The following is a 26,667-nucleotide window of genomic DNA, read 5'->3' as shown; positions in this document are numbered from 1 at the left end:
ATGGCCAAGACATCATGGTGGGGGCACAAGTGACGCCCCCACCCCCGACATTTCAATTCTTTTTCTTGATGTTCTGCTAGTAAAAGAGTTGCACGCTGAGAACATAGTCTCAGGGCTTTAGGCAGTGAGTCTTAATGGCAGAATAACTTTACAGTTTTGTAAAAAAAAAATAAATAAATAAAAATATTTGCCAGGTACCCACCCACAAAACTCCAATTCAGCATGTATCACAGTATGTTTTTTAGTTTAATGCGGATATAGGGATGAATTCTCTGCCACCTGCCAATATGAGAGGCTTAGGAGACTTAGGTTCGATTCCTGGGTCAGGAAGATCCCCTGAAGCAGGGCATGGCAACCCACTCCAATATTCTTGCCTGGAGAATCACAAGAACAGCGGAGCCTGGTGGGCTATAGTCCACAGGGTCCCAAGGAGCTGGACACGACAGAAGTGACTTAGACAGCATATTAAAAAGCAGAGATGTTACTTTGCCAACAAAGGTCCATCTAGTCAAGGCTATGGTTTTTCCAGTAGTCATGTGTCAATGTGAGAGTTGGACTATAAAGAAAGCTGAGTGCTGAAAAACTGATGCTTTTGAACTGTGGTGTTGGAGAAGACTCTTGAGAGTCCCTTGGACTGCAAGGAGATCCAACCAGTCCATCCCAAGGGAAATCAGTCCTGAATATTCTTTGGAAGGACTGATGCTGAAGCTGAAACTCCAATACTTTGGCCACCTGATGCGAAGAATTGACTCATTTGAAAAGACCCTGATGCTGAGAAAGATTGAGGGCAGGAGGAGAAGGGGACGACAGAGGATGAGATGGTTGGATGGCATCAATGACTCAATGGACATGAGCCTGAGTAAACTCCGGGAGTTGGTGATGGGCAGGGAGGCCTGGCGTGCTGCAGCCCATGGGGTCACAAAGAGTCGGACACGACTGGGCGACCGAACTGAACTGACTGAGCACAGGCACAGAGCCCTTCGGATGGCTCCTGTCATATGGTCAGCCTCGAGGACTGCTGGTTTAGGGCAAGAAACATTTAAACAAGGATGCAAACACCTTAGCCAAGGAGGGAAAGCACATGAGTAAAGATCTCCATGGGCCAGCAAGTGAGGTCTGGAGCTGCTTGTGCAGGGGCTAAGTACTGCAGCTGCGTTCACACCTAAGAGGTGGCTCAGGAGAGGGCTGAAGGCAGAACCCCTCTGGAGATGTCAGAAGAGGAGGCTCGTCTCTGCACCAGGTAGGAGGAGGGGCTGAATGGATGTGGAGTTTCTCTGAAACTCCATGAATCCAAGATTCACACAAGGTAGGACGCCCTGTGGCCTCTGGAATGGTTTTCCAGGCCAATGTTCAGATTCGATGTGACAGAAGATTCTGGGAGTTCTACCATGCATGAAACCTAAGTTGCTTTTCCCTTTTCCTCTAACGTGTTTGCCCATCTCTTATTTATCAAAATTCACTCCCAAATACTCAGAAGGTGCTTTAAAAATAACCCCCTCACCCCAAAATACCTTCTTGAACTGACTCTACACACATATACTATTTATGAATGTACAACATATATGCTATTAATGAATGAACAATGAGCACTTGTCTCAAAGACACTCCTTCTCCAGACCTCTCCCTGGCTCACCCCTGACTTCAGTGAAACTTGGCCCAAGTGTCTGCAGGTCCGAGACGCCTGCCTTGAGCTCTCCGTCTCAAACAGCCTCCTAGGCCAAGTGCTACTGGTTATCTGCCTTCCCATTTTTCCTCATAGAACATACCACCATCTGCCATTATATTTTTAAAATTTAGTATCTGTCTTTCCCGGGACATCCCAGGTGGTCTTGTGGCTGAGACTCTGTGCTTCCAATGCAAGAGTCCACAATTCCAGCCCTGGTCAGGGAACTGGACCCCATGTGCCACAACTAAAGACCCTAAAAATAAATATATATTTTTTAAAAGTCTGTCTTTCCCATCATGAAGTAAACTTCCTGAGATCAAGAAGTCTGTTACGCTCACTGGTTGCCTCTAGTGTCTAGAACAGCACTTGGCACAGATTTCTCAGATCTTCACGGACTGAACAATGAGTGTAGGAATAGATCTATGCACCAGCCACTTGCTGGTTACAGGCTGTAATGGGTTGACCCATGTTTTCCCCAAGTTTATACTTGACACACTAATCCCTAACACTTCCGAATTTGGAAACAGGGTAGTTGGAGGTGTAACTAGCTAAGATGAGGTCACCCTGCAGTAGAGTGGGCCCCTATTCCAGTATGACTGGTGTTCTTAGAAAATGGGAAATCTGCAAAGAAGCATGCAGGCAAGAGCAGGCTGTAAAAGACCAGAGTGATGCAGCCACAAGCTGAGGAATGACCAGAAGGAGACACTAGACAGACCTTCACTAGCACCTTCAATGGAGCATGGACTTGCTCATACCTGGATTTTGGACTTCTGGCCTCCAGAAGTGTTAAGACGATAAATTTCTTTTGTTTGAGCCACTCGGTTTGTGGCACTCTATCATGGCAGCCCTGGCAGACTCACACACAGGGACTCCAAACCAAGGATGTTTCATTCCAGTCTGGAGCTACTCACAGTTCCCATCTGGGCCACCCATAACCACGTTCTCCAGGCCACTTTCAAAAAATGGGGTTTCCGTGGAGCCTCTGAACACCGAGCTTCTCTGGTGGCTGAGAAGGTAAATAATCTGCCTGCAACACAGAAGGCTCAGGTTCAGTCCCTGGGAGGAGAAGATGCCCTGGAGAATGGAATGGGTACCCACTCCAGCATTCTTGCCTGGAGAATTCCATGGACAGAGGAGCTTGGCCAGCTACAGTCCACGGGGTCACAAAGAGTCAGACATGACTGAGTGACTAACACTTTCACAGAGCCTCTGAGCAATGATAAAGGGTAATAAGCATTGGGAGTAAGTGGACAGGTAAACGAGACAACCGTTTCCGGGGCAAATACCCTCACGTGAATTCAGAGGTACAGGCATGTTTACATCAAAATCAGTCAGTAGTCTCTTGTCTGAACCTTCCCAGCTCCAGAACTGACGGGAAGTCCAAAGGAGATCTTTGATAAACAAATATGTATCCATCAGGTTTTACAGTAACGATTAGCTGGGAGCAGCTCTTGCCCCACCTGACAAGCCTTTGGGAGGCACATGAAAAACAATCTGAACAGCTGTGCCATCCTCCTGGGTCCCAAAGAACAGACTCTTGCCTTTTGGAAAAGGCGAAGCCCACCCATGAGGGTGGAAGATGCAGATTCTTCTCGCATTTAGCAAAGAGAATCCTGACTTTCAGATGTCTCATTGAGACGCTACCCAGAAGGCAAGTCATTATTTCAACTCAGATGTCTTCCCAGAATACCCTCTTGTCATCTGCTTTCAAAAAAACTGAAAAGATGATGTTGTTGGAAATGTCATCTGCCTGTTACGCAGAAGCAAAATCAAAGTGCTCTTTGTGTTAAATGTGACTATCATCTCACTTGAAATCCAGAGCATAAATGTTACTAATACCCTCTGCAGTCACCCAGCCTGCTATCAGCTGGAGGACGCTGCAAAGACAGATTCAGATTTTATAATTTTGCCACTTATTTTTTCTTGTTAATTTAAAAATAGCCCAGTGTTTTAATTGCACTCAATTTAATGTATATACCTGCCAGTTCCAACACCCTTCATTATTTATATTGCTGGAAAAGCACTTAAAAGTCAAATTGCATAATTTGTACTTGTACATCTTTAAGGTAGATTTATATCCGAAATTGTCAAATAGTGGTGGGCAGCGTGGCTCTGAATATTAAGTTTTAACAAGTCGTCAACCGCTAAATCTATTCAGAGAATGATGAAAACGGGCCATTAGTTATTTGGGTAGGTAGCTACTAAAAGATGAGTTGAAAGGTCAATTCACATCTGTAATTTTTAGACGCAAGGGATTTAGGGCCAGACTCTTGGGGGGGGAAGAGAGGAAAGCAAGAAAAAGCAAGCAATCACACAACACACGGACATTCCAAATTCTATTACCAAGGTCCCTCCCACAGTCATGCTGGAAGACCAACACATCATCCCCTGACATATTAACATCAGTTGATAATCTGAACTTCTTGTTGACTCTGTTTTGTTAGAAATCTTATATAAATCTGTATATTGCACTATTCCAATTGATTCTGTCTCTTCACAGTGGTTGCAACAAAGTTGCACATGAAAGTAACATCATGAAAGTTACTTGTGTGTGTGAAAACTGTGTTGCTTGGGAAGCAGACTGCAAGAGCCTCAAGTTGAAGAATTTAGCCTGAAGAGAGATATATGAAATGCCCTGTGACCTGGCCCTGGTGCGCCCCCACTCCCATCCCTTATTCTTCACCAGAGCACCCCATGCTATTCCTTAAAATCCAGGCCTCCATTATTTCCTCCAAATGGAAAATTCTTAAACAACTCTCAAGTTTCCTAACACCCATCCATAGAACTCCCACAGGCAGAATTTAGTTCTTTGATTGGTTCTGCCACTTTGCATGCAGTCTTCCACTTCAGTAACTATCTCTTTGTATGAAACCCTCTTTGGTCACATCTGTGTTCTCAGAAAACAGAAGGCTGCTGCAAAACCACAGACCATGTGCCTCTGAGTCACCGGATTTACCCCAACTAACGCACAATGTGCCAGACAGCAGAAGCTCGGTGAAAATCCACTTCTGAGTGCATAACCCACGGTGGGCCAGGCACTCTTCTGGGTGCTTGCCCCTGCGTGATCTGAACCCAAGGGAACGCGGGAGACATGTGGTTTGATTTCTCTGGGACTTGGGAGTCCAATCCTTAGCCCAAAGTGACACCAAGAGCAGGAAGTGGAGCAAGAAGTTCATCCCAGGTTTCCTGGCTTCAACCTACCAATAAGAGGAAACAGTAACAATGATGGAAATAGCAATAGGTAACACATTATAACCTCCCATGTAACAAGTACTCTGCTAGGTACTTTGCATTTTAATTTTAGTCTTATAACACTGTAAGACATATGCTGTTATTATTTCCATTTTTAGAGGAGAGGAAACCGAGGAGAAGAATGATTATGCAAGGTACCACAAAGTCCCACAGCAACTAAATGGTACGTGAACCACCCACCATACCTGCCTCTTCCCAGCAGGCTGACTGTACCCCGCCAGGATACCAGGGAACCCTTTCGGCAGCCCTTGGTGGAAAGCCCAAGGGTAGGTCCAGAACTACTAGACTAGAACAGATGTCTTACTGGAGGCAAATACCACTCCCCACTCCTACCCTGACCCGAGTCTAGGACTGGGCAGCATCTTCACATCACTAGCATTGGTTGTAACAGTAACAAGACTGCTCTAGCCTGAAAGCTGCCCTTTGACATGGAAGCCGGGAGGTGGAGGCGGTGCTGACACTAAACCATCCAGAGATACTAACATAAGAGTTTTACAGTGAGAAGCTCTTTAATCAGACATGAAGCAAGATTTGGTACCAAATGTGTTTGCCCTTAAGTCAGCAGCATCAGAAATCATCTTGGGTGGTACCCACAGTGAGTACAGAATGTGGCCGGGGAAGGAGTGTCATACAACCCTTCTCTCTGGAATCCCTTCTCTTTGGCATCTGTTCCCTTTCTCTACTCAAATGCCCCACCAATGGCACCTTGACAACAACTTACAGGAAACGTATGAGAGAACCAAGACACAGTGATAGAGACCAGTTAGAGTACAAAGACTGGCCATGGGCTGTCCATGTGTTTTATACCCTCACGTCCCTGGTGCAACTAGGGTGCAACCTACCCTCAAGGAACAGGATTGATGCAAGAGAACCCTTGATGATGTTTTCCTTGAGGATTAATCTTGTGTTCCATCGGCTTCCTAAGTAGTACTGCCTACTGGCAAGGGCTCACTTAGGGACAGGCACGGCTGCACAGAACCCCATGTGGAACTGTGGAATTTCAGGACCTGATGCACTGGAGGTCACTGTGCATATCACAGCACGTTTCTCATTAGTCATGAGTCATGCACCCAGGGATGGAGAAAAACGTTGCCAAGCCTGCTGAAGTGTAGCCAAGAAGCAGAGAGCCGGCTACAGAATGCTACCCTCTCCTCCCTGCAATCCCCTGCACATTTGGCCATGGTGGTTCTCCAATCCCGTTTGTCTTCTCACAGCCACCTCCGCTTTCTTCCCTCCACCCCTCCTACTGTCCCAGCTGAGGTCTGAGCTTTTTACTTCCCTTTCTTAAGGTGCCCTGTGACTTCTGCTGAGGGTCCACATCATCTCAAGTCTTCATTTTGATGACTTCCTACAGTGGAACCACCATGCTTCTCCAGACTCCTAACAGCAGAGATCTCCCTGGCAATGAGTATGTAAACAAGACAGAGTCCACTGGACTCTGTCCTTCAATTCTGCACCCAGGGAGGGGAGGAGACAGCCTCTGGCTCAGAAAGGGGTGTGGGGCCGGCTGTCACAGGTCCTGGAGATGGAAGAAGGACTGAGGCAGCATGATGAAGGCTGGGAAATCCTTGGTACTAGGTGAGTGCTGAGAAAACACAAGGGCATTGATACACAAAAGAAACCCAGAGTGACTCTGCCTAAAATGCTGAAAACATATCCTCCTGGAAGCATCTACAAAGACATGTGGAAATTCCTGAAAATATGAATACGAGGAACACACGCTATTAAACTGCATTCAAAATTGCACTCCTCATAGCCAGACTGTGGAATCGAAGCATACCCACTGGGACATCTCGGGGAGCAGGGGTTTTCTATGTTTGGCACACTATAGAAACAAGGGCATCAGAATCAACTGTAAGGTTTGTCCAAATGCACGTTCCTGGGCCATAACCCTGTTCTGATTGAACCAGAATCCCAGGCAAGGATTTCAGGAATCTGCATTTTTTTTTAACAACCCCCGCTCAGTGGTTTTTATTCCCACTAAAGACAGAGGACATGGCAATATAAATCTGGGGACTCAGAACTGGGTTCTAAGTCTGGTCCTGAGGATGAGGACACCTTTGGAAGATGTCTCTCATCTAAGCTATGTCCCTGCTGAGGGCTGAATGTGGGACTAGTATTCACATGCCCACAACCCTGTAGAGTACAGAGAAATAATCCTAACACAAGTAAAGCAAAGAACATGCATGTCACATTCTCACAGCACCTCGACTTTCCCAGCTGTAAAATGTGGACGATCCCAGCTGGTTGTGCAAGACTCAAACAAGAGGAGGCAGACGTGGAGCACAATTAGCAGAGGGTCTGGCACAGCCTAAGTGCTCAAAGGTGATATACTCTTCTATGACAGTATCTATCGATCCATCTATATGGTTGCATGTAAATTTACCAACTATACAAACAGATGCAGCAAAACATGGCAAATTGCCCCCCTTTCTGTGGGCATCTGAACCTTTAACCCATCAGAGCTCAGGGATACAGCAGGCAACCTAGTCTACAGCTTACCACGCTGAGAAACAATGCTTCCTTTTGTGAAAACAGAGCTTAGGAACCAGCTTAAGACCGCCTGACTCCCTCTTTCCCTGGCATATCCAATCCATCACCAGGTCCCATAGGTATCACAATATTTGTTCTTATTGTTCAGTTCCTCAGGGTGTCCAACTCTGCAACCCCATGACTGTAGCATGCCTGGCTTCCCTGTCCTTCACTATCTTTTAGAGCTGGCTCAAACCTATTGAGTCAGTGATGCCATCCAACCATCTCATCCTCTGTCACCCCCTTCTCCTTTTGTCCTCAATCTTTCCCAGCATCAAGGTCTTTTCCAATGAGCTGGTACTTCGAGTCAGGTGGCCAAAGTATTGGAGCTTCAGTTTCAGCATCAGTCCTTCTAACGAATATTCAGGGTTGATTTCCTTTAGGACTGACTGGTTTGATCTTCTTGATCCAAGGGATCTAAACAGTCTTCTCCAACACCAAAGTTCAAAAGCATATCCAACGCAAATACTTCTTAGCCTCTCCACATGGGACCACCATGGCTTGGACCAGCCCCAGCGCGTGGAAGACAATGCCTCCCTCTGGGTCCCCTGACTGCAAAATCGCTCCCAGCCAACATGCTCTCCACACAGCAGGCCCCTGCTCCGAGCCCATCAATGCCGGGTTGCCAGCATTCAGCAAACAAAAATACAGAATGCCCAGTTATGTCCAAACTACACAATTAACCATGGTTTATCTGCAATTCAAATTTAACTGGCCGCTCTGTATTTTATCTGGCAACTTTTATCAATGGCTTTCTGCTGCACTTGGAATCAAAACCAGTCTCCCGACTAGCATCTGCAAGCCTCACACCACTGGCATCGGCCTCACCCTCTGCTTCTTGCCTGCTGCTCTCACTGTCCCCTGAGCACATCTATTTTACAGCCTCAGGATGGCTGCACCTGTCATTCCCTCCATCGATGACCTTCTTCTCGCAGACCTTTGCTCGGTTCTAGCCCTGACTGCATTCAGCCGTTTACAGTAAGTATTCTACACCCGAATGAGCTCTGCTCCGAGAGTGCGTTGGTAAGTCTGATTTGTTCATGAGTAAGTCCAACAAAATTAGCCTAGATACCCAACTAATACAATCAGCTATAAAACACTGCAGTGTAATAGGGTTTATAACACTTTTCATACAAAGAACAAACAGAAAAATAAAATTTTTCTATTTATACACTTATTTTTTTGTTTTCAATAATTTTTGCTGATATATACTCATATAAAATAATTAAATTTATATATGCATAAATGTTTTGTACTCAAACACACACTATTCACTCAACAACAAATTTTTTTGATGATCTGCTATGAAAACATTTTTAATCTTATAACACAGTACCATGCAGCCATTGAATTAAGATGCTTGCTCCTTGGAAGAAAAGCTATGACAATCCTAGACAGTGTAATAAAAACCAGAGACATCACTTTGCCAACAAAGTTCCATATAGTCAAAGCTATGGTTTCTCCAGTAGTCATGTAGGCATGTGAGAGTTGGACCAGAAAGAAAGTTGAACACCAAAGAATTGACACTTTTGAACTGTGGGGCTGGAGAAGAATTGAGAGTCCCTTGAACAGCAAGATCATCAAACCAGTCAATCCTAAAGGAAATCAACTCTGAATATTCATTGAAAGAACTGATGCTGAAGCTCCAATACTTTGGCAAAGAGTATTCCTGATGTATACTCCAATACCTGATGCAAAGAGCCAGCTCATTGGAAAACTGATGCTGGGAAAGATTGAGGGCAGGAGGATAAGGGGGTGACAGAAGATGAGATGGTTGGATGGCATCACCCATTCAATGGACATGAGTTTCAGCCAACTCCAGGAGAGAGTGAAGGAGAGGGAAGTGTGGCGTGCTGCAATCCATGGGGTTGCAAAGAGTCAGACACGACATAGCGACTGAACAACCACCACACAGTAACATGAAAAGTACAGCAGCACAGTGCAATAGCTGGCATACAGGGGCTGGCATCAAGTGAAGTCAAGAAGAGTTACTGACTGGAGCAGGGGAGGAGGTGGGAGACGGCAGAGCTGAAGGATCCTCAGCAACAGGAGATAGAGGGAAAGCTGCCATTTCATCACACCCAACATTGATGGCACAGGTTCTGGTTCCTTGCTGGAACCAGATGCATGTCTGCATCTTTGAAATCATAACTTGAACCTTCCTATGTAGGGGATTTACTGTAATCCAAGACGGCTTCTTCAAAGACATTCTCCCTCAGGGTCTAGCTCTTTATCTTATTAAAATATTCATTGCTAGTGGACAGAATTTTTTATCATTGCCCTTACTGAGAAGCAAGTTTTATGAGGACAAAGACTCTCTTAGTTATGAATGTACTCCCAGAGCTAAGGAGCATGGGTGGCGCATAGTGGGTACAAAATAAATAATCATGGAGTGAAGCAATGTTGGAGAAGGCATTGCATTCCACTCCACTTATGAGACCCCCCCCCCCAGAAGCTGCGCCAGCTGGAAACACCTGGCAGGTGGGGGGATGGGCAGGGGGCAGTTCAGGAGTGTACATGAACTCAGGTACAGTTCATGTTGGGAAAGTGTGGCAGGACAGGAGGGGGCTGGGAGGCAGCAAGGGGACCTGTTTGTCAGGGAGGTCTGATGCCAACTGGATGTCTACCTAAATAGCAAAGACATCTCAATGCCAATCCCTGGCCTATTCTTCCTCAAAAAGAAGGGCTCTCACATAGAAAACAAACTTAGGGTTACCAAAGTGGAAAGGCATGGGGAGGGATAAACGAGGAGTTTGCGATTAACAGAGACACACTACTATATATAAAATAGATGATCAACAAATACCTACAATACAGCACAGGGGACTATATTCAGCATTTTGCAATAATCAACAATAGAGAAGAATTTGAAGAAAATATATACATATGTATGTAAAACTGAATCACTTTGCCCTACACTTGAAACTAACACAACATTATAAATTAACTATACCTCAATTTTTTACAAAAAAAAAAGGGGGGGGGGCCTCAATCAGCTTCTCTATCCATGCATGGTAAACAATAAAACACCATGACTGCAGAGAACTTCCGTACGTTCGCTTTCCCCCGAGATTCCACGCAACCACACACGGTAGTTATGATTGTTCTCATTTTGTTGTTGTCGTTCAGCAGCTAAGTTGTGTCTGACTCTCTGTGATCCCTGGACTGCAGCCCTCCAGGCTTCCCTGTCCTTCACCATCTCCTGGAGTTTGCTCAAACTCATGTCCATTGAGTTAGTGATGCCATCCAACCATCTCGTCCTCTGTCACCCAGGCTCAGCAAGGTTAGTTAACATACACAAGATCACATAGAGAGGAAGTAACCAAGTCAGGATTTAAATGCAGTGAAACATAACATGTTCAACATAAGAACTTGATAGCTGGGATGCGTAGGATGAAACCAAGGCCTAACACCCTCTCTACCATAACATCCATCTATAAAGCAACTACAAGAAGAGGAGTACTTGCCTCTCAGAGACGCAACAAAGATTAAATGTGTGAGTCTTAACTGCTGAGGACAGCACCCAGAGCACAGCAAGTAGAACGTAAGTGGTCAGCATCTCTTTAAGCTCAGATGTTTAGAGTCCAAATTCTTCATATGCTGCATTGTTTTGAACATATCCTCTGGCTACCCTCCTCCTTCTCCAGACACATCACCCCTTTTCTCTGGACCTGAGTCTCAGCTAAAAGTTGACAGAAGTGGTCTTGGCTGGTCATGAAGTGCCCAAACTGATGAGCTGGGCTCTCTGGGATCTGCCTGCTTCTTCCCTCTGATTGATACCGGCACTCTACTTGGCCCCATTTCATCTTCCAAATTCTTCAACCACCACTCACTCCCCAGCCTGAACCCCTTCCAGTCATTTCCCCCACAACACTGGTCTGAGTTTTGCAAGATTTTATGCCTTTCCTGAGCACATATCCAAATGTAAAAACACTACATTAAGCACCAGGCCCTGGTTTAGAGCCTCCAAGTCAGTAAATTAAAAGTTGGAGCTCCCACTGTAACCATCTCTCTTCCTACCGTGCTCCTATTTATAACCGTCTGTTACTGTATGGGCTGACAAACACACTGCCTTTATATATGTGTGTGTGTGTGTGTGTGTGTGTGTGTGTGTGTGTGTGTGCGTGCATGTGCCTGGTTAAGTTATGAGGAACACAAAAATTCATTCTGTAACTTTTCTAACTTGGCAAGATGAAATTCTCAGCCACAGTCATGCGGCAGTGACGACCGTCAGCATGTGGTCCATGTCCTCTAACAGGAGCAAATACAGAGTGAACCGAGCAAATACAGAGTGAACCCGATGATGCTCAAGGAGCCATGCTCCATCCTCGGCTCCTGCCCATCATGCCATGAGAGGCCCCACAGATCCTGAGGCTCATGTCATGCTGTGCATCCGGGGCCCGACTTCACCCCGTGCTGGGATTTCAGGATTTGGTTTGGCAAATATCAAGGCAGAAAAAACCACTGAGATGAGACAGAGATGGAGGAAAGAAAGGAGAAAACAAACAAACAAACAAAAACCAGGAGACAAAAAGGGAAGGGGAGATCTTTGGGGAAAAAACACACAAAAAGGGAAGAAAGAACATATTTTGGGGAGTCCAAAAAGTAGAAGAGACCAAAGGAAAGAGGATGGAGGGCTGGACCAAGTCCCCAAGAGAAGGGATAAGTAGAAACATGAAGAGAAAAAAAAAGGATAATTAAAATGGAGAGAAAATATGAATAAATATTTTAAACACATATAATGCACATCCTTCACAATGCACGTTAAAGAACTTTTGCCCAGAGATGTTCAATAAACATCACTGCCCCAAGCACTAGATGCTTCCATGGGTGATCCTGTCATGGTGTGAAGGGTGAAGCCAGGCAGGCTGGGGCCAAATGCAGACTTCATCCTATACTAGCTCTGTGACTTTCAGCAAGTTGGCGGACCTCTCCAGGTCTCCATTTCCTCATCTACATTGAGGATAACAATTTTGCCCCACGGGCAGCCCTGAGGATTGAATGCACATATGTAGAACCAGTAAGTGTCATATAAACATCAGAGCTACCCAAGTTTACACGACTGCTCTGATCACTTCATCCTCCCAACAACCCCAGATGGAGATACCCGCATCCCCAGTTAACCCTTGAAGATGCTGGTACCCCAGTTAATACACCCAATAATCAGCAGGAGATGGTACTCAAACACACTTCAGGCCACTTACAGACCACACTTACAGACCACAGGGGAGGGGAAGAAGGGAAGGACAGACAGCATGTAAAAGAGAAAAAACAAAAACAGAGGGAGAAGCATCATTTTCTCTTTAGGTGAAATGGAAGACATTGAGAAGGCAAAGAAACCAGAGAAGAGGGAAGAGAAAAAAGGGGTGGAGTGGGCAGAAAGAGCCCGACCTTAACAAAGGTAACCAAGTTGAGGGACCATCCTCATCCGGCCAACTGGGTCCCTCAAGCCAATGAGGCCAGCCCTGGGAAGGGGTCGCACTGGGCTGGTCCTCTCGGAGAGCATCCTACACTCTCCTGGACTCATCCAGCACCACGAAGCCACTGCCACAGCACAGAACAGGGGGTCCCATAGACCCTGCCTCAGGACCTCTTCAAAGCATGAGGATCCCCTCCTAGTTCCAGAAGTTGCATTAGAGCTGATGAAGCATCAGGCCCCACAGCCCTCGTCTGGTGAGGACCCAGCTTGACTGTGCAGCCCTGGCAGTTGCACGCATCACCCTTTGGCTCGAGAGCAGAGTAAATTTGCTGTGGACGTTACCAAGAGAAAATAAATACTGAAACTCCACAAGGACTCCATGCAACGGCTTTCCAAAGTCCAGCCACGTGCTGTAAGCAGACGTGGAGTCAGCCCCGACTGCAAAATCTGAATTCAATTGACATTTTGAAGGAGGAGGGGGAGGAGGAGATGAGGTTGCTGGTCAGGAAGAACGGTTTCATACCTTTCTAAAAGATGGGAGGAAGGGGGAATTAAAAATAGATTTGTTGTCGCCTTAACACTGCAAGCCACACATACGACATTGATCAGAGAGAATCTGCGTGGCTGAGTATTGGACATGGAGGTACCAGTGGACTCATTTCTCATCCATAAATATTGACTGTGCTATAAGAAAGCCTGCGAGTCCAAGACTGGATCATGGACCTTCATAGGCCATGAGTGGGCAAGTCAGCAAGCAAAATCCATGCCTCTTGGCTCATATCCACCCATCGCCTATACACACTCAGACACAAAAACTGGCCAAGCCCCCCAGTCATCTCTCCTAAGCTTCCCAGTGGGTCCTGATCCACTCCTAAGAAGCCTGGGCCAAGGCCATGACTCCTCTCAACAGTAAGCCTGGCCCAACTCTCTGGGCCAGTCCCTTGATGGTTCTGGTATGGACACAATGGGAGGCCTTTAAGAAACCAGGGAGAGAGAGGGTCTGCTCATCTCCAGGAAGCACCAAGAATTCCAGGGGCGCAGGCTTCTTCCCTCCTCTGCACCCACATCTCTTCTTGTGTCTGAGTCTCTGTCACACACCTTTAAAGGCAAGCATCTCCCTTACTCCAGTAATTGATTCCTTTAAATAAAATGTCCTGAGTCACAAAGCTAACAGGGAACCAATTTCCCATAATTTTCAATGGGAAAAGTTCTAATTAAAATTATAAATTTAGATTATAATTGAAACTTAACAATGTGTTCCATGTGAAGCCAGCTCTCCCCTCCCAATTTCCTAAAATGAAATAAAGACATCGTAAACATAAAACACCTATACAGAAGCGACAGATTCTCCTGTGAGGATGTAAAATGTTTACAACACCGCTTCCTGATCGGAAGAGTCTCCGCGCCGCTGTCAACCTGCAGTTGTGCGTGAGGCCGCCTGGCCGTTTTCAGCGCCGGCAGCACGCACATCCCCGGCTTGCTCAGGCTTAGAGGCGTCTCATGGTGTCTATTAGGATGTGCGTGCGCGCATGCTGTTGTGGTCTGACTCTTGGCGACCCCCTGGACTGTAGCCCACCAGGCTCCTCTGACCAGGGAATTTCCAGGCAAGAATACTGGAGAGTGCTGCCGTTTCCTTCTCCAGGGGATCTTCCCAACCCAGGGATCAAATTCACATCTCCTGCGTTGGCAGGCAGATTCTTCACCACTGAGCAACCAGGGATGCTCCAGAGTGTCTGTAGACAATTCCGGTTTTCTACCAACTGTATCTGGTCTAGGACTTAATACTATTTATTGTATTTTTTATTTAAAGTATATTGATTTTTGCAAATAAAAATTATCTCTATATAAATATCATCCCCAAAATACACTACTAAGATATGTACTTTCCATTGTAAAGCAACTATTTAATGCAATAAATATTAATTAAAAAAAACAAAGGAAGTGTAGACACATATTTTCATATCTAGTCACCAGGCTCATTTCTCATGTCAGCTTTTTATAAAATTCCCTGCAGTTTAATCACCCAAATTAAAGGGTTAGAAAAGCATTCATTAAAAAGTTTTCCACAAAACAGAACAAAGATACGTACTTTCTACAAAGTATTAAAAAAAAAAGAAGGGGAGCAGTAATATTATCTGCAGTCCACAAACGATAGAAGAACCCAAATATTCATCCAAAGATGAATGGATAAACAAAATGCAGTACATACATACAAGGGAGTATCACTCAGCCTTGAAAAGAAAGGAAATTCTGATATGTGCTACAATGTGGAAGAACCTTAATGATATTCTTCCAAGTAAAGTAAGCCAGAATTGAAAGGGCAAATGCTGCACGATTTCACATATGTGAGGAACTTAGAAGAGGCAAACTGATGGAAACAAAACAGAACTGAGGTTACCAGGGGCCGGGGGAGGGGAAATGAGAAACTGCTGTGATGAAACAGTTTTGGAAATGAAACCTGGTGATGGTCACACAACACTATGAATGTACTTAATGCCAGGGAAGGGCACACTCAGTGACTTAATGACTGAACTGGTAAATGTTATGTTATGTGCGTGCGTGCGTGCGTGTGTGTGTTTTGTTTTTGCAACTCCAAGAGGCATGTGGGAGCTTAGTTCCCCAACCTGGGATGTAACTCATGCCCCCTGCAGTGGAAGCATGGAGTTTTAACCATTAGACTGCCAAGGAAGTCCCTACGTTTTATTTTCTGACAATTAAATAAGAGGCATTCTACTTGGAAGACCTCAACCCAGAAGCATGCTGTAGGTTGTATGTCATCAATATCTGGATCTAGTGAATTTGGAATGAAGTTTTCTTGGTGACAAAGCAGCCTGTTAAATGGCATATGGACTATTGGAAAGGGGCTCATTGGTGAGACAAGGTTTTCAAGAAATGTGGACTGGATAAAATATTTTAGAGGTTCTCTCCTCCTTTTCATAAGCAGACTGCACGTCTAGAGAGACTACAGTCAGTAGCCTTAGTGATGTCATCCCAGGGGTGATTGCTAAGCAGTCTTGTTTTCAGACTCTATTGGAAAGACTTATTTCTATTTGCCTGATGTGAGCTATTAATAATAATATGAGAGTTATGGACCCTATAATAATGCCATGCCTGCCTCTCGTTAGCCTGTCTATGAGCTGCTGGCCAGAGCATCTGAAATTATATAAGGCAGGGAGGATGCTAGAATCATCTCAGCACTCTTGACTAATGAATATAGTGAGGGTGTAGCGAGATGCTAACCCTCTTTCACCTCAAACTTTTTGGCTGCTGGTGTTACCTAACAAAATCACTCAAGATATTTGCATGACCAAATTGATTTAGGTAAATTCATACCAAAAAAAAGAAAGGAATAGTGGGACTTCCCTGGTGGTCCAGTGGCTAAGACTCCATGCTCCCAAAGCAGGGGGCCTGGGCTGGATCCCTGGTAAGGGAACTAGATCCCACATGCTACAACTAAGATTCGGAATGTCAAAACAAAGAAGATACTGTGTGCTGTAACTAAGACCCAGAGCAGCCAAATAAATATTATTTTATATTTTTAAAAAGAAATAGGATTAGGTAGTCATTTGGTCTCTTCCAACTATAAAGTTAGTTGCTCAGTTGTGTCCAACTCTTTGTGACCACATGGAGGGTAGCCTACCAGGCTCTTCTGTCCATGGGATTCTCCAGTCAAGAATACGGAGTTGGTAGCCATTCCTCTCTCCAGGAGAGCTTTCCAACTCAGGTTCAATCCCTGGGCTCGCATTGCAGGGTCCCAGCCTTGCAGGCAGATTCTTTACCATCTGAGTTATTAACCTCACCTCTGAAATAGCTAGTTGTAGTTTTTGCATGACTGGCCCTGACTCTGGGGTGCAGAGACTGGGATGGGGGGAAAAAAAAGAATAAGAGTTTGGGATTATCATTCAAGAGTAAGAGAAGTAGTTAGCTTCTTACTGGGTATCATCTGTGGATAGATGCTCTATCCAGACTTGATCTTCAATTTCAGCTATTTTAGTTACCTACATTTTTGAGAGGGAAAAAAACTCCATCCAGTTCAGCAAAAGTCACTTCGTCCCATAAAGACACCACCCTTATGGCAGAAAGTGAAGAAGAACTAAAGAGCCTCTTGATGAAAGTGAAAGAGGAGAGTGAAAAAGCTGGTTTGAAACTCAACATTCAAAAAACTAAGATTAATGGCATCTGGTCCCATCACTTCCTGGTAAATAGATGGGGAAACAACGGAAACAGTGACAGACTTTATTTTCTTGAGCTCCAAAATCACTGCAGATGGTGACTACAGCCATGAAATTAAAAGATACTTGCTCCTTGGAAGAAAAGCTATGACCAACCTAGATAGCATATTAAAATTCAGAGACGTTTTTACTTTGCCGACAAAGGTCCACCTAGTCACAGGTATGGTTTTTCCAGTAGTCATGTATGGATGTGAGAGTTGGACTATAAAGAAAGCTGAGCACCAAAGAATTGATGCTTTTGAACTGTGGTGTTGGAGAAGACTCTTGAGAGTCCCTTGGACTGCAAGGAAATCAAACCAGTCAATCCTAAAAGAAATCAATTCTGAATATTCACTGGAAGGACTGATGCTGAAGCTGAAACTCCAATACTTTGGCCACCTGATGCAAAGAGCCAAATCATTAGAAAAGTCTCTGATGTTGGGAAAGATTGAAGGAAGGAGGAGGAGGAGATGACAGAGGATAAGATGGTCAGATGGCATCGCCAACCTAATGGACTAGAGTTTGAACAAGCTCTGGGAGATGATGAAGGACAGGGAAGCCTGGCATGCTCCCGCCCACGGGGTCACAAAGAGTTGGACACGACTGAGCGACTGAACAACAACTATCCAGTTCAGCAAAAATCACTTTGTCCCATAAAGTAGTGTCAGAGAACTGGAGTGACCTTAACAACCAACTGCTACCTGAGGCAGGAGAGGAAGGAACCAGTCATTCTGTGATTTTAAGATTTTTTCCCCCTAACATTTTCTTATGAAAGTTTTCAAACATACAGTAAAGGTAAAAGAATTTTACAGTGGACATGAAAATCCCCACATGTATATTCTACCATTATTAACATCTTATCATACTTGCTATACCATACCTACCCATTCTTCTCATCATCCATCAACAGTTTTAAAATGCATTTCGAAACAGTACATTAGTCATCAGCTCATTATTCTCTAGCCATTTTGGTATGTATTGCATTAACTAGGGTTTGATAAAATTACATAGAAGGAAATGCACAGGCCAACCACTGAGTGAGTTTTGACAAATGTCTATACCTATATAACCCAAACCACTTTTAAGATACAGACCATATTGGGGTAATGATGTAATTTTCTCAACCCACTTACCACTTAATCTCTGCCTACACTCCCCATATGCAACCATTTTTAAATTTATTTCCATTATAAATTGGATTGTCCCATCCCAGAACTTCATTCATTAGGATTTAAACTACATAATCTTTTGGGTATGCCTTTTTCAGAGTGTAACATTTGTGTGATATACCCACGTCGTTGCATTTATCCGCTGTCTCTCTGTACTGCTCAATGAATGATACACCATTGTATTAATAAATCACTACCACTCCCTTATTGACAAGCACCTGGTCTGTCTGCAGTTCTGGCAATGATTACAATTCAAACTGAAGAGTCAGAAGGCAGGTGTCTGTTTAGTTTTACAAGAAACTGCCAGTTTTCAAAATAGATGATCCATTTTATACTCTTACCAGTAAAGTATGGGAATTGTGCCACATCCTTACCAATATTTGACGTCAATCTTCTTAATTTTAGCCATTCCAGTGGGTTTGTGGAAGTATCTCATCATAGTTTCTCCTGCCTTTTTGTGGGGTCCTCAAACTTTTTCTTTTAATAGAATTCCATTGATTTGCTTATGGTGTTTCTCAATGTATCTCTTCATATGGCTTTTTGAGTGGTTGCCCTGAATATTGCATTATACCCGCAAAACTTAGCAACACCTACTGCGGCAGACATTTACCAGTTTGAGCCAAGTGCAGAAACCTTACCTGTCTTCGCATTCCTTTATTCTCTCCCATTTACAATGGAACTGTTTTACTGTTTCCCTGACATACACTGAAAGCCACATCAGACACTTTCCAAATGCCTTTATATCTTGGACACCTACTGTGAAACTAAGGTTCCAACAAGCAGACACACCTGTGTGAGATTAGATGCAAAAATGAACATCAGGAGGTAGAGCAGCTCTTTTGCTGCCTTGAGTCTTTCCTGGCAAGGAAGAGATGTTTGGTTTTTTCAGAGCCATCTGTAGTTAGATCCCCAAGTCCAGTTCTGAACTTCTTGAGAGCCAAAAAAACACTGCCTGACCTGTCCTTGCAGATGTCTGCAGACCAGGTGCTCCTTATGGGAAGAGCGGTCCCAGGGGCTTCTTAACCACAATTTCCCTGGTGGTCTGCTTCTGGGTGGTTCCCAGAACTGCTCCTCGCAGCTCAGCTGAAGTGTGTCTCCAGCCTCTCCTAGAATTCTGCAAGGCACCTAATAACGGCAGTAAATCCTTTTCTGCTTAAACTCATGCATTCTCTAGTCTGTAACTGAACTCTGATAGACAGAGTCCCATGACTAATTACTGGCAGAGCAGGGATCAAAACCTGATCTCTGTTCTTTCTTCCACTGTGCGCTGCTGGAGTCTCTCTTGACAACGTTCTTCAAAGGAGCAAGAGTTGAAAGTCCCATGCTCTATTTTGAGAACATGCACTGGGAATGAAATGTTTGTATCACTATGTCATTCATTTCCTTTGCCCACTTTCCCACACCCGCCCTCACCACTCCCTGGGTTGGACCTAGACACTGTGGGTACTTCCCAGACAGCAAAATGGTGACAGCCACAGGACATTTTTCTGCTGTGCCTCACTACTGGATCTGAATTAATCAAGACATTTGTTTCTTTGAAGATTAAACTCACTCTAGTAAACAGAGAAGGATTTAATCTAAAGTGGTTTCCCATACTCACCTGCATGTGGACAAACGCTGAACTTGGAACTCAAAGATCTGAAAATTACAGTCCAGCTACATCCCAACTTGGGTTACTGATCAAGCCTTTTTTTTCCTGAGCTTCCGCTGCTCCAGCCCCTTTGGCTGCCTTGCCTCTGTGCCCAGGTCCTGACACACTGCCTCTTAAACCTTTGGAGTTCTGGAATGACGAGGGTCTTACATATGCTAGTGAGTTGACTGGTGGCTGGGTACCCCTAGATAGCTTGAGGACTGGGTGTGGTCACCAAAAAGACCAAGGTAAGATTAGAGAGTTGCAACTTTCAGCCCCACCAGGCCCCCAATGTCCAGGAGGAGTAGAGGAGCTAGAGGCTGAGTTCAGCACCAGGGGCCAATGATTTTATCAGTCATTCCCGCACAATGAACCTCTATTATTGCATTGTATTGTTCAGTCACTCAGTTGTCTATAACCCCCCTAAAGGACAGGGTTCAACACAGCTTCTGGGTTGACGGAGAAGGTCCTAAGAGAAGGATGCCTAGAGAGCATGTGAGAGTATGCAACCCCTGCCCCCCACCATACCATGGTCCTAAGTTGTATCCGTGAATAGTAAACTAGAATAGTAAGTAGAGCACTTTCCTGAGGTCCAGGGGAGGGACGTGTAGAAACCCCCTGAATTTATACCCAGTTGGTCAGAAGGACAGGTGCCAACCTGAGACAGGTACTGAAGTGGGAACAGTCTTGTGGAATGAGGCCCTTCACCAGTAGTGGCAGAAGACAGCTGGAGCACAGAGAGTTGGAAAACTGGTGTGGGAAGTAACCCCCAAGTATGTGGTGTCAGAAGTGTAGATAAAAATTGTGTTGACTTGCTGTTCCTCCAATAAGACAAGCATATTCCTGCCACGGGACCTTTGCACCTGCAATTTCCTCTGGCTGGAACCTGCATCCTTGTTATCTGTATAGCATATACTTCACTTCCCTCTAGTGTTTACTCAAAAAGCCTTCCCTAATAACTGGCATGACTTCCCCGATGGCTCAGCAGGTCGAGAATCTGCCTGCAATGCAGGAGATAGGAGATGTGGCTTCCATCTCTGGGACAGGAAGATCCCCTGGAGGAGTAAATGGCAACCCACCCCAGTATTCTTGCCTGGGAAATCCCATGGACAGAGGAGACTGGTGGGCTACAGTACAAAGGGTCACAAAGACTTGGACACAACTGAGCATAATTAAATGAAAAAATGAACACCTAGCATATCCTGACTTACTGTTCCTCTTACAGCACACCTGTGATTCAGTCTTATGACCAGTCATCCTTCAGGATATATGAGGGATTTGTTCCAGGACTCCCCCCGCACCATACCAGGAATACCAAAATGCTCAAATTCCTTATATAAAATGGTGTAGCATTTGCATATAATCTATACACATCCTTCTCTATACTTAAAATCACTTCTAGATTCCTTATTACATCTAATACAATGTAATTGCTAATTAAATAGTTACTGGCCTTTGGCAAATCCAAGTTCTAGCTTTTTAGAATTTTCTGGAATTGTCTTCCCAGAATATATTTGATCCAAGGTTGGTTGAATCCAGAGATGTGAAATGCACAGTAACAGATGGCCAGATGTACCTATTTTCCATGTCAGTATTCCCAGTGCTTAGAAAGATGACTGGCACATAGTAGGAGCTCAATAAATGTGAGGAATGAACTCAAGCTGCCTGTCTGCATGTTTAAAGGGGACCCAAGGGTCTCACCTTTAAACCTGAGGTCACAACGCTGACTTTTAACAACCATCATAAATACTGAGATGGGTTATATGAAAAGCCATAACAGTGAAACACATGTGGTGGATAGTTTTGAAAATTTACTGATTCTAGGACAATCTGGTTTTAACATTTGAAAACCCCTCTGAAATCAACAGCCAACAGCAATAACCAGAGACCACACAGCAGTGATGCCACAGCTGCATAGCTTGCACAGTCAGAGATAGGTGGACAACAGGTGTCGGGGCCCCGGAACATCCGGCAGTTGATGGGGGAAGGGGGTCTCTCTTGTAACCCTTTGTGGGAAGGGGCAGGTGGAGGGTCAGATGTGTTTGCAACATTCCCAAAAAAGGAGCCAAGAGTAGGCTTGCTCCACTACAAAGTGGGCATAAGGGCCTTCTTCGTGGGATTCTTATAAGAAACCTGATACAATAATGCGGAGGACAGTACAATGGAGAAAGCGCAGATGGCAGCGACACCAAGTCGGGGAGGAATTCCAATGAGTGAGGCTCAATGTGGGGAAGCTTTAAGAATACGTGAACCAACATGTTTGCCCATATTTTCCTTCATACGTAGGCAGAGCAGTAAAATATGATAAAACCCCATCTAATTAGGTCTAAAAGGGCTTTTTCAATAAATATAAAAGATTCAAAGGGATGAGAAAGCATTGTGTCACAGCTTAATTAAAAGCCTTTTAAGATTTCTTGGCTTTAAATAAAATGATGGTGCATCTCACAATTGGCAGTGTCTGAGATTAGGCGATATAGGAAATTTGTTTGAGAAAAAAATTGGCAACAAAATTCTAACGCACTCTTGACCCCAAGTATTTCTCTCCTGGTTTATCCATTGACTTAATTTTCCTGTATTTAATCCCTGTGTCTATTTTCAGGCCTAATTTATACTGTGCATTTCCCCGGGGAGAAGAAGCAAATCTGAGTGTTTCTCAAGGATAATGATCTCTTGACGGGTTGTCCTAGGGCTAGCAGGATCAGTGTCATCTGGCAATTTTGTAGAAATGCACACCCTCACGTCGTCCCATGCGTGTGTGCTAAGTCGCTTCAGTAGTGTATGACTCTATGACCCCATGGACCGTAGTCCACCAGGCTCCCCTGTGCATGGGCTTTCTCCAGGCAAGAATACTAGACTGGGTTGCCATGCTCTCCTCCAGGGGATCTTCCTGGCCCAGGGATTGAACCCAGGTCTCCCGTGTCTCCTGCATTGGCAGGTGGGTTCGTCCCCACTAGCGCCACCCAGGAAGCCCCAGGCCCTCCAAAGTCCCCCAAAATCAGAAATTGTGGGGAGGGGAGTTATTATAAACAGCTTTTCAGTTGATTTTGACGCACTCTAGAGTTTAAGAGGCCCTATTTCAGGAAAATCACCAAGCGCCATATACCAGCAGCTTGATCACTCAAGTTTAACTACTCAATGAAGTTTAATTAAAACATTCTGCGAATGCATCCTATGCCAGGCACCCTGTGAGGGCGTGCAACTCAGGAGACCAAGTGGTCAGGAAGACCACTCGGAGGCAGCTTGCCTGCTGAGATGTGTGCCCATCTGCGCCTTCTCCCTGCTTCTTCTTGGCTGCTGGTCTGAAAAGACACTGATGCCCATGAGCCACACTGGACACTGAGATGTCTCGGCTCAGAGCTGAGGATGGCACAACTGCAAGATGGCATTCTGGGATCTGATGACACTATGAGGCTACCATGCCACCCGACACTGCCAACACCCTGACTTCTTGGATGGGAGAGAGAAATCAGCTTCCCCCTGGTGAAACCGCAGTTACAGGGGACCTGCTGTTGTATGCTACGGAGCCCAATTGTCACTGGTGTACCACTCTCTTTCCATCGCCCTCTTTTTGGTCTGCAAAACTCCAGGTTCTTCTTGCTGAATACCTCAGCTCCCACTTTCCATCTTCCCATCTTCCCCCCCATCCACAGTTGTTCTTCCTGAGAACATTCATAGACCCACCCAACATTCTAGGCTGACAACAAAATGAGGGCATCGTTTCCAAGTGTCTTCACCCACACACCCTGCAGCATCCCCCCACACTTCTCTGCTCAAAGTACAGCCCAGGGAGCAACTTCAACAGCATCACCTGGGAGTTCGTTGGAAAAACAGACTCTCAGGCTTACCCCAGCCTTATGAATCAGAGCCTAAATTTTGACAAAATCCTAGGAAATGTGTCTATTTCCATCACAGCTTGAGAGACATTAATGTCACCATCATCTTCACTTACAGTTGCTCATCTCAGACCACAGACTGGGAGATGCAGGCTCTGGCTACACCCTCTCCCCTCCCTTGGGTCTCTCAATCTTTGTCAATCTTTGCTACAACTCTAAACGCCACCTACACCACCCTGAATTGCTACTCACTCTTCCGTAGACAAAATCATTATATGCCCTTCTTCTTCTTCTTCTTTTTTTTTTCCTAACTCCCTCTGCCTGGGATGCCCTCTGAAGCATCTGCATACCCATGGATCCCCCCATTCACCTTTCAATGTGCCCTCAGTTCAGACGCCACCTCCATGAGGATTTTGGGGAGAGAGACCGAGTCTTCCACGTCAGCAAGGTGGCACAGCAGTGGGTTCTGGAGCCCATGCCACCTCCTAGAGTGTGACTTAAAACATTGGAGGCATTTTCTCTCTGTAAGACTCAGACAACAATGGGACTCTATGTACCACGGGGCAGTTCTATGAATTCAAAGAGCTGATGGAACCAAAGCATCTGGAACAGTGTTTGATACCTAGCCAGTATCAGTGTTGGTTGCTCAGTCATGTCCGACCCTTTGCGACCCTATGGACTGTAGCCCACCAGGCTCCTCTGTCCATGGAATTCTCCAGGCATGAAGACTGGAGTGGGGTGCCATTCCCTCTTCCAGGGGATCTTCCTGACCCAGGAATCAAACCGGGATCTCCTGCATTACAGGCAGATTCTTTACCATAATAACCACTTAATAAATGCTAGACATTAATCCTGGACACCAAGCCCTAGCATGGGAGCAGACACACAGTGGGTTCTCAATAAACACTCACTGAATCGAACTTGCAATTTCTTCACTGACGTCTGTGCCTTAATTTTTCCTGGGCTCATAAGTTTATCACACCAGCTCTTCTCCACAGCTGAGAAAAAAGCCCAAATCCACCCCCCACAGGGACATTATTTAGATGAAAGAACATTTTCTGCAGCCATCCAGTCCTCAGAGCCTCGCCAAGAAATAGAAAAGCAAAGCAATATAAATGTTAATAGAAATTGTCTCTCTGCTCTAACTTAGGCTGCTCTCCCGCAGCCCAACAAAGAGGGAATCAGATGGCAGAAGGGACAGGAAAACATGGGACTTGGACATACTGAAGCCCAAAGGACTTTAGGTCCTGGGAGGAAATGCAGTTCTAGGCCAACAAGGAAAAGAAATCAGGACAAGGGGCTTCTCCTTGGGAATGTCTTCAAGATAGGAGTCGTGCTCCTACCCTGGTCCCCTGAACACCCATCAACCAGTGCCTAAGAAGGGCAGCCCTGAGTCTACATGGCAGGAATGAGAAAGCGATTACAATGCAGTCCCTGTCGGCAAGGGCGACTGAGACAGACAGACTAACAACTATAGTGGAGTGTGAGATAATGCTGCTGAGGGAACAGGCGCAAGATGTTAGGTAAGCAAGGACAGGCGCATCACCCGGCCAACGAGACAGCAGAGGAAAGAGGTTCAAGACAGTCTTCTTACAAGGAAGACCCTGAGGCTGGGTTCTGAAGGGTGGATAGGAGTTAGCCTGGCAAAGAAGGCAGGAAAATGCATTCGAGGCAGCAAAAAGATGAGGCACAAAGACTGGGGACACATTATGGAAGGCTGAGTAACAGTCCCCAAAGATGCCCAAGAGCTAATGCCTGGAAGTTGTGGATGTTAATTACATGGCAAAAGAGACTTTGTAGGTATGATTAAGATTATGACATGCAATTATCCTGGAATATCTGGCTGGATCTCATATAGTCACAAAATCCTTGTACAGAGAGGTAGAAAGAGTCAGCATCAGAGAAAAAGTTACTGTACTAACAGAAGCAGGGACTGAAGAAATGCACGTCACAGATGAAGGATGGGGCCACAAGCCAAGAAATGCAGGCAATCACATGAAGCTAAGAAAGAGCAAGGCAAAGGATTCTCCCCCCAGAGCTCTTGGAAGAAACCAGCCCTATAGACACCTTGACATTACCCAGGAAAGGCTGATCCTGGACTTCAAATCTCTAGAAGTATAAAAGAATAAATTTGTATTAGTTTAAGTTGTTAAGTGTGTGGTCATTTGTTAGAGAAGCAAGAAATTAATATACACACATTGTTTAAGGTGCATCCTCACTAATGTTAAAGAAGCATGTCAGAAAGATGAAACCAGCTGAGGACGCAAGCCATGGGCCAAAGCACGAAAGGCTTTGTGTACCAGGCTGAATCATCTTCCACGTGGAGCAGCTGCTAACAGATATTAAGGAGGGGGATGAGAGAATAAGACTGCTAAAGCTCTGAATCCTCAAACTTGGAGACCTTAAATCTCAGGAATTACCACATGTCTAATTCCCCACTTTACTGAATCGCATTTTTCTCATGGGCTGTAATGAATTTAGGAAAAGAAAGAATAACCAGCTGGTGGGTGTAACTATTTCCAATCCCCTCATTCCATTCAAATGTTTCTGAAGACGCATGCAGGGCTATATTTGCAGAGCTGCAATCAAGGATGAGCGTGCATGAGCAGGCAGCTGGATTGCACTGGGATTGGGAGTTCCCCCCCAAATTCTGGCCAGATGATTACTATCTGTCTTAAAAGGCCATGAGGACTTTCCTGGTGGTCCAGTGGTTAAGAATCCACCTACCAATGCAGGGGATGCAGATTTGATCCCTGGTCTTGGAAGACCCCACATGCTGCAGAGCAACTAAGCCCGTGCATCACAACTACTGAGCCCAAGCACCCTAGAGCCCATACTCTGCAGCAAGAGAAGAACTTGAGAATGAGAAGCAATGAGAAGCCCAGGTACCGCAAGGAAGAAGAGTAGCCGCCTCTTGCCGCAACTAGAGAAAGTCCATGCCAAGCAACAAAGACT

General features: G+C 45.2%; 1 protein-coding gene across 2 annotated transcripts in view; it reads right to left on the bottom strand.

The window, feature by feature from the left end:
* LARGE1 (LARGE xylosyl- and glucuronyltransferase 1) overlaps nt 1-26,667 on the bottom strand; it is a 591,484-nt gene that overhangs the window by 358,198 nt on the left and 206,619 nt on the right. Inside the window, exon 1 of one of the 2 annotated variants that reach the window (XM_043880668.1) lies at nt 2,578-2,669. The exons of the other annotated variant lie outside the window; for it this stretch is intronic. Coding sequence (XP_043736603.1) covers nt 2,578-2,599 — 22 coding nt within the window. The 5' untranslated portion in view covers nt 2,600-2,669. Of the gene's footprint in view, nt 1-2,577; nt 2,670-26,667 lie in introns of those variants that run through there. 2 annotated transcript variants of the gene reach the window in all.

This window comes from Cervus elaphus, chromosome 22 (assembly GCF_910594005.1).
Source record: "Cervus elaphus chromosome 22, mCerEla1.1, whole genome shotgun sequence".
In the NCBI taxonomy this organism is placed as follows: domain Eukaryota; kingdom Metazoa; phylum Chordata; class Mammalia; order Artiodactyla; family Cervidae; genus Cervus; species Cervus elaphus.
Note: the sequence above shows the minus strand (reverse complement) of the source record. Positions and strands in the feature narration are given on the sequence as shown.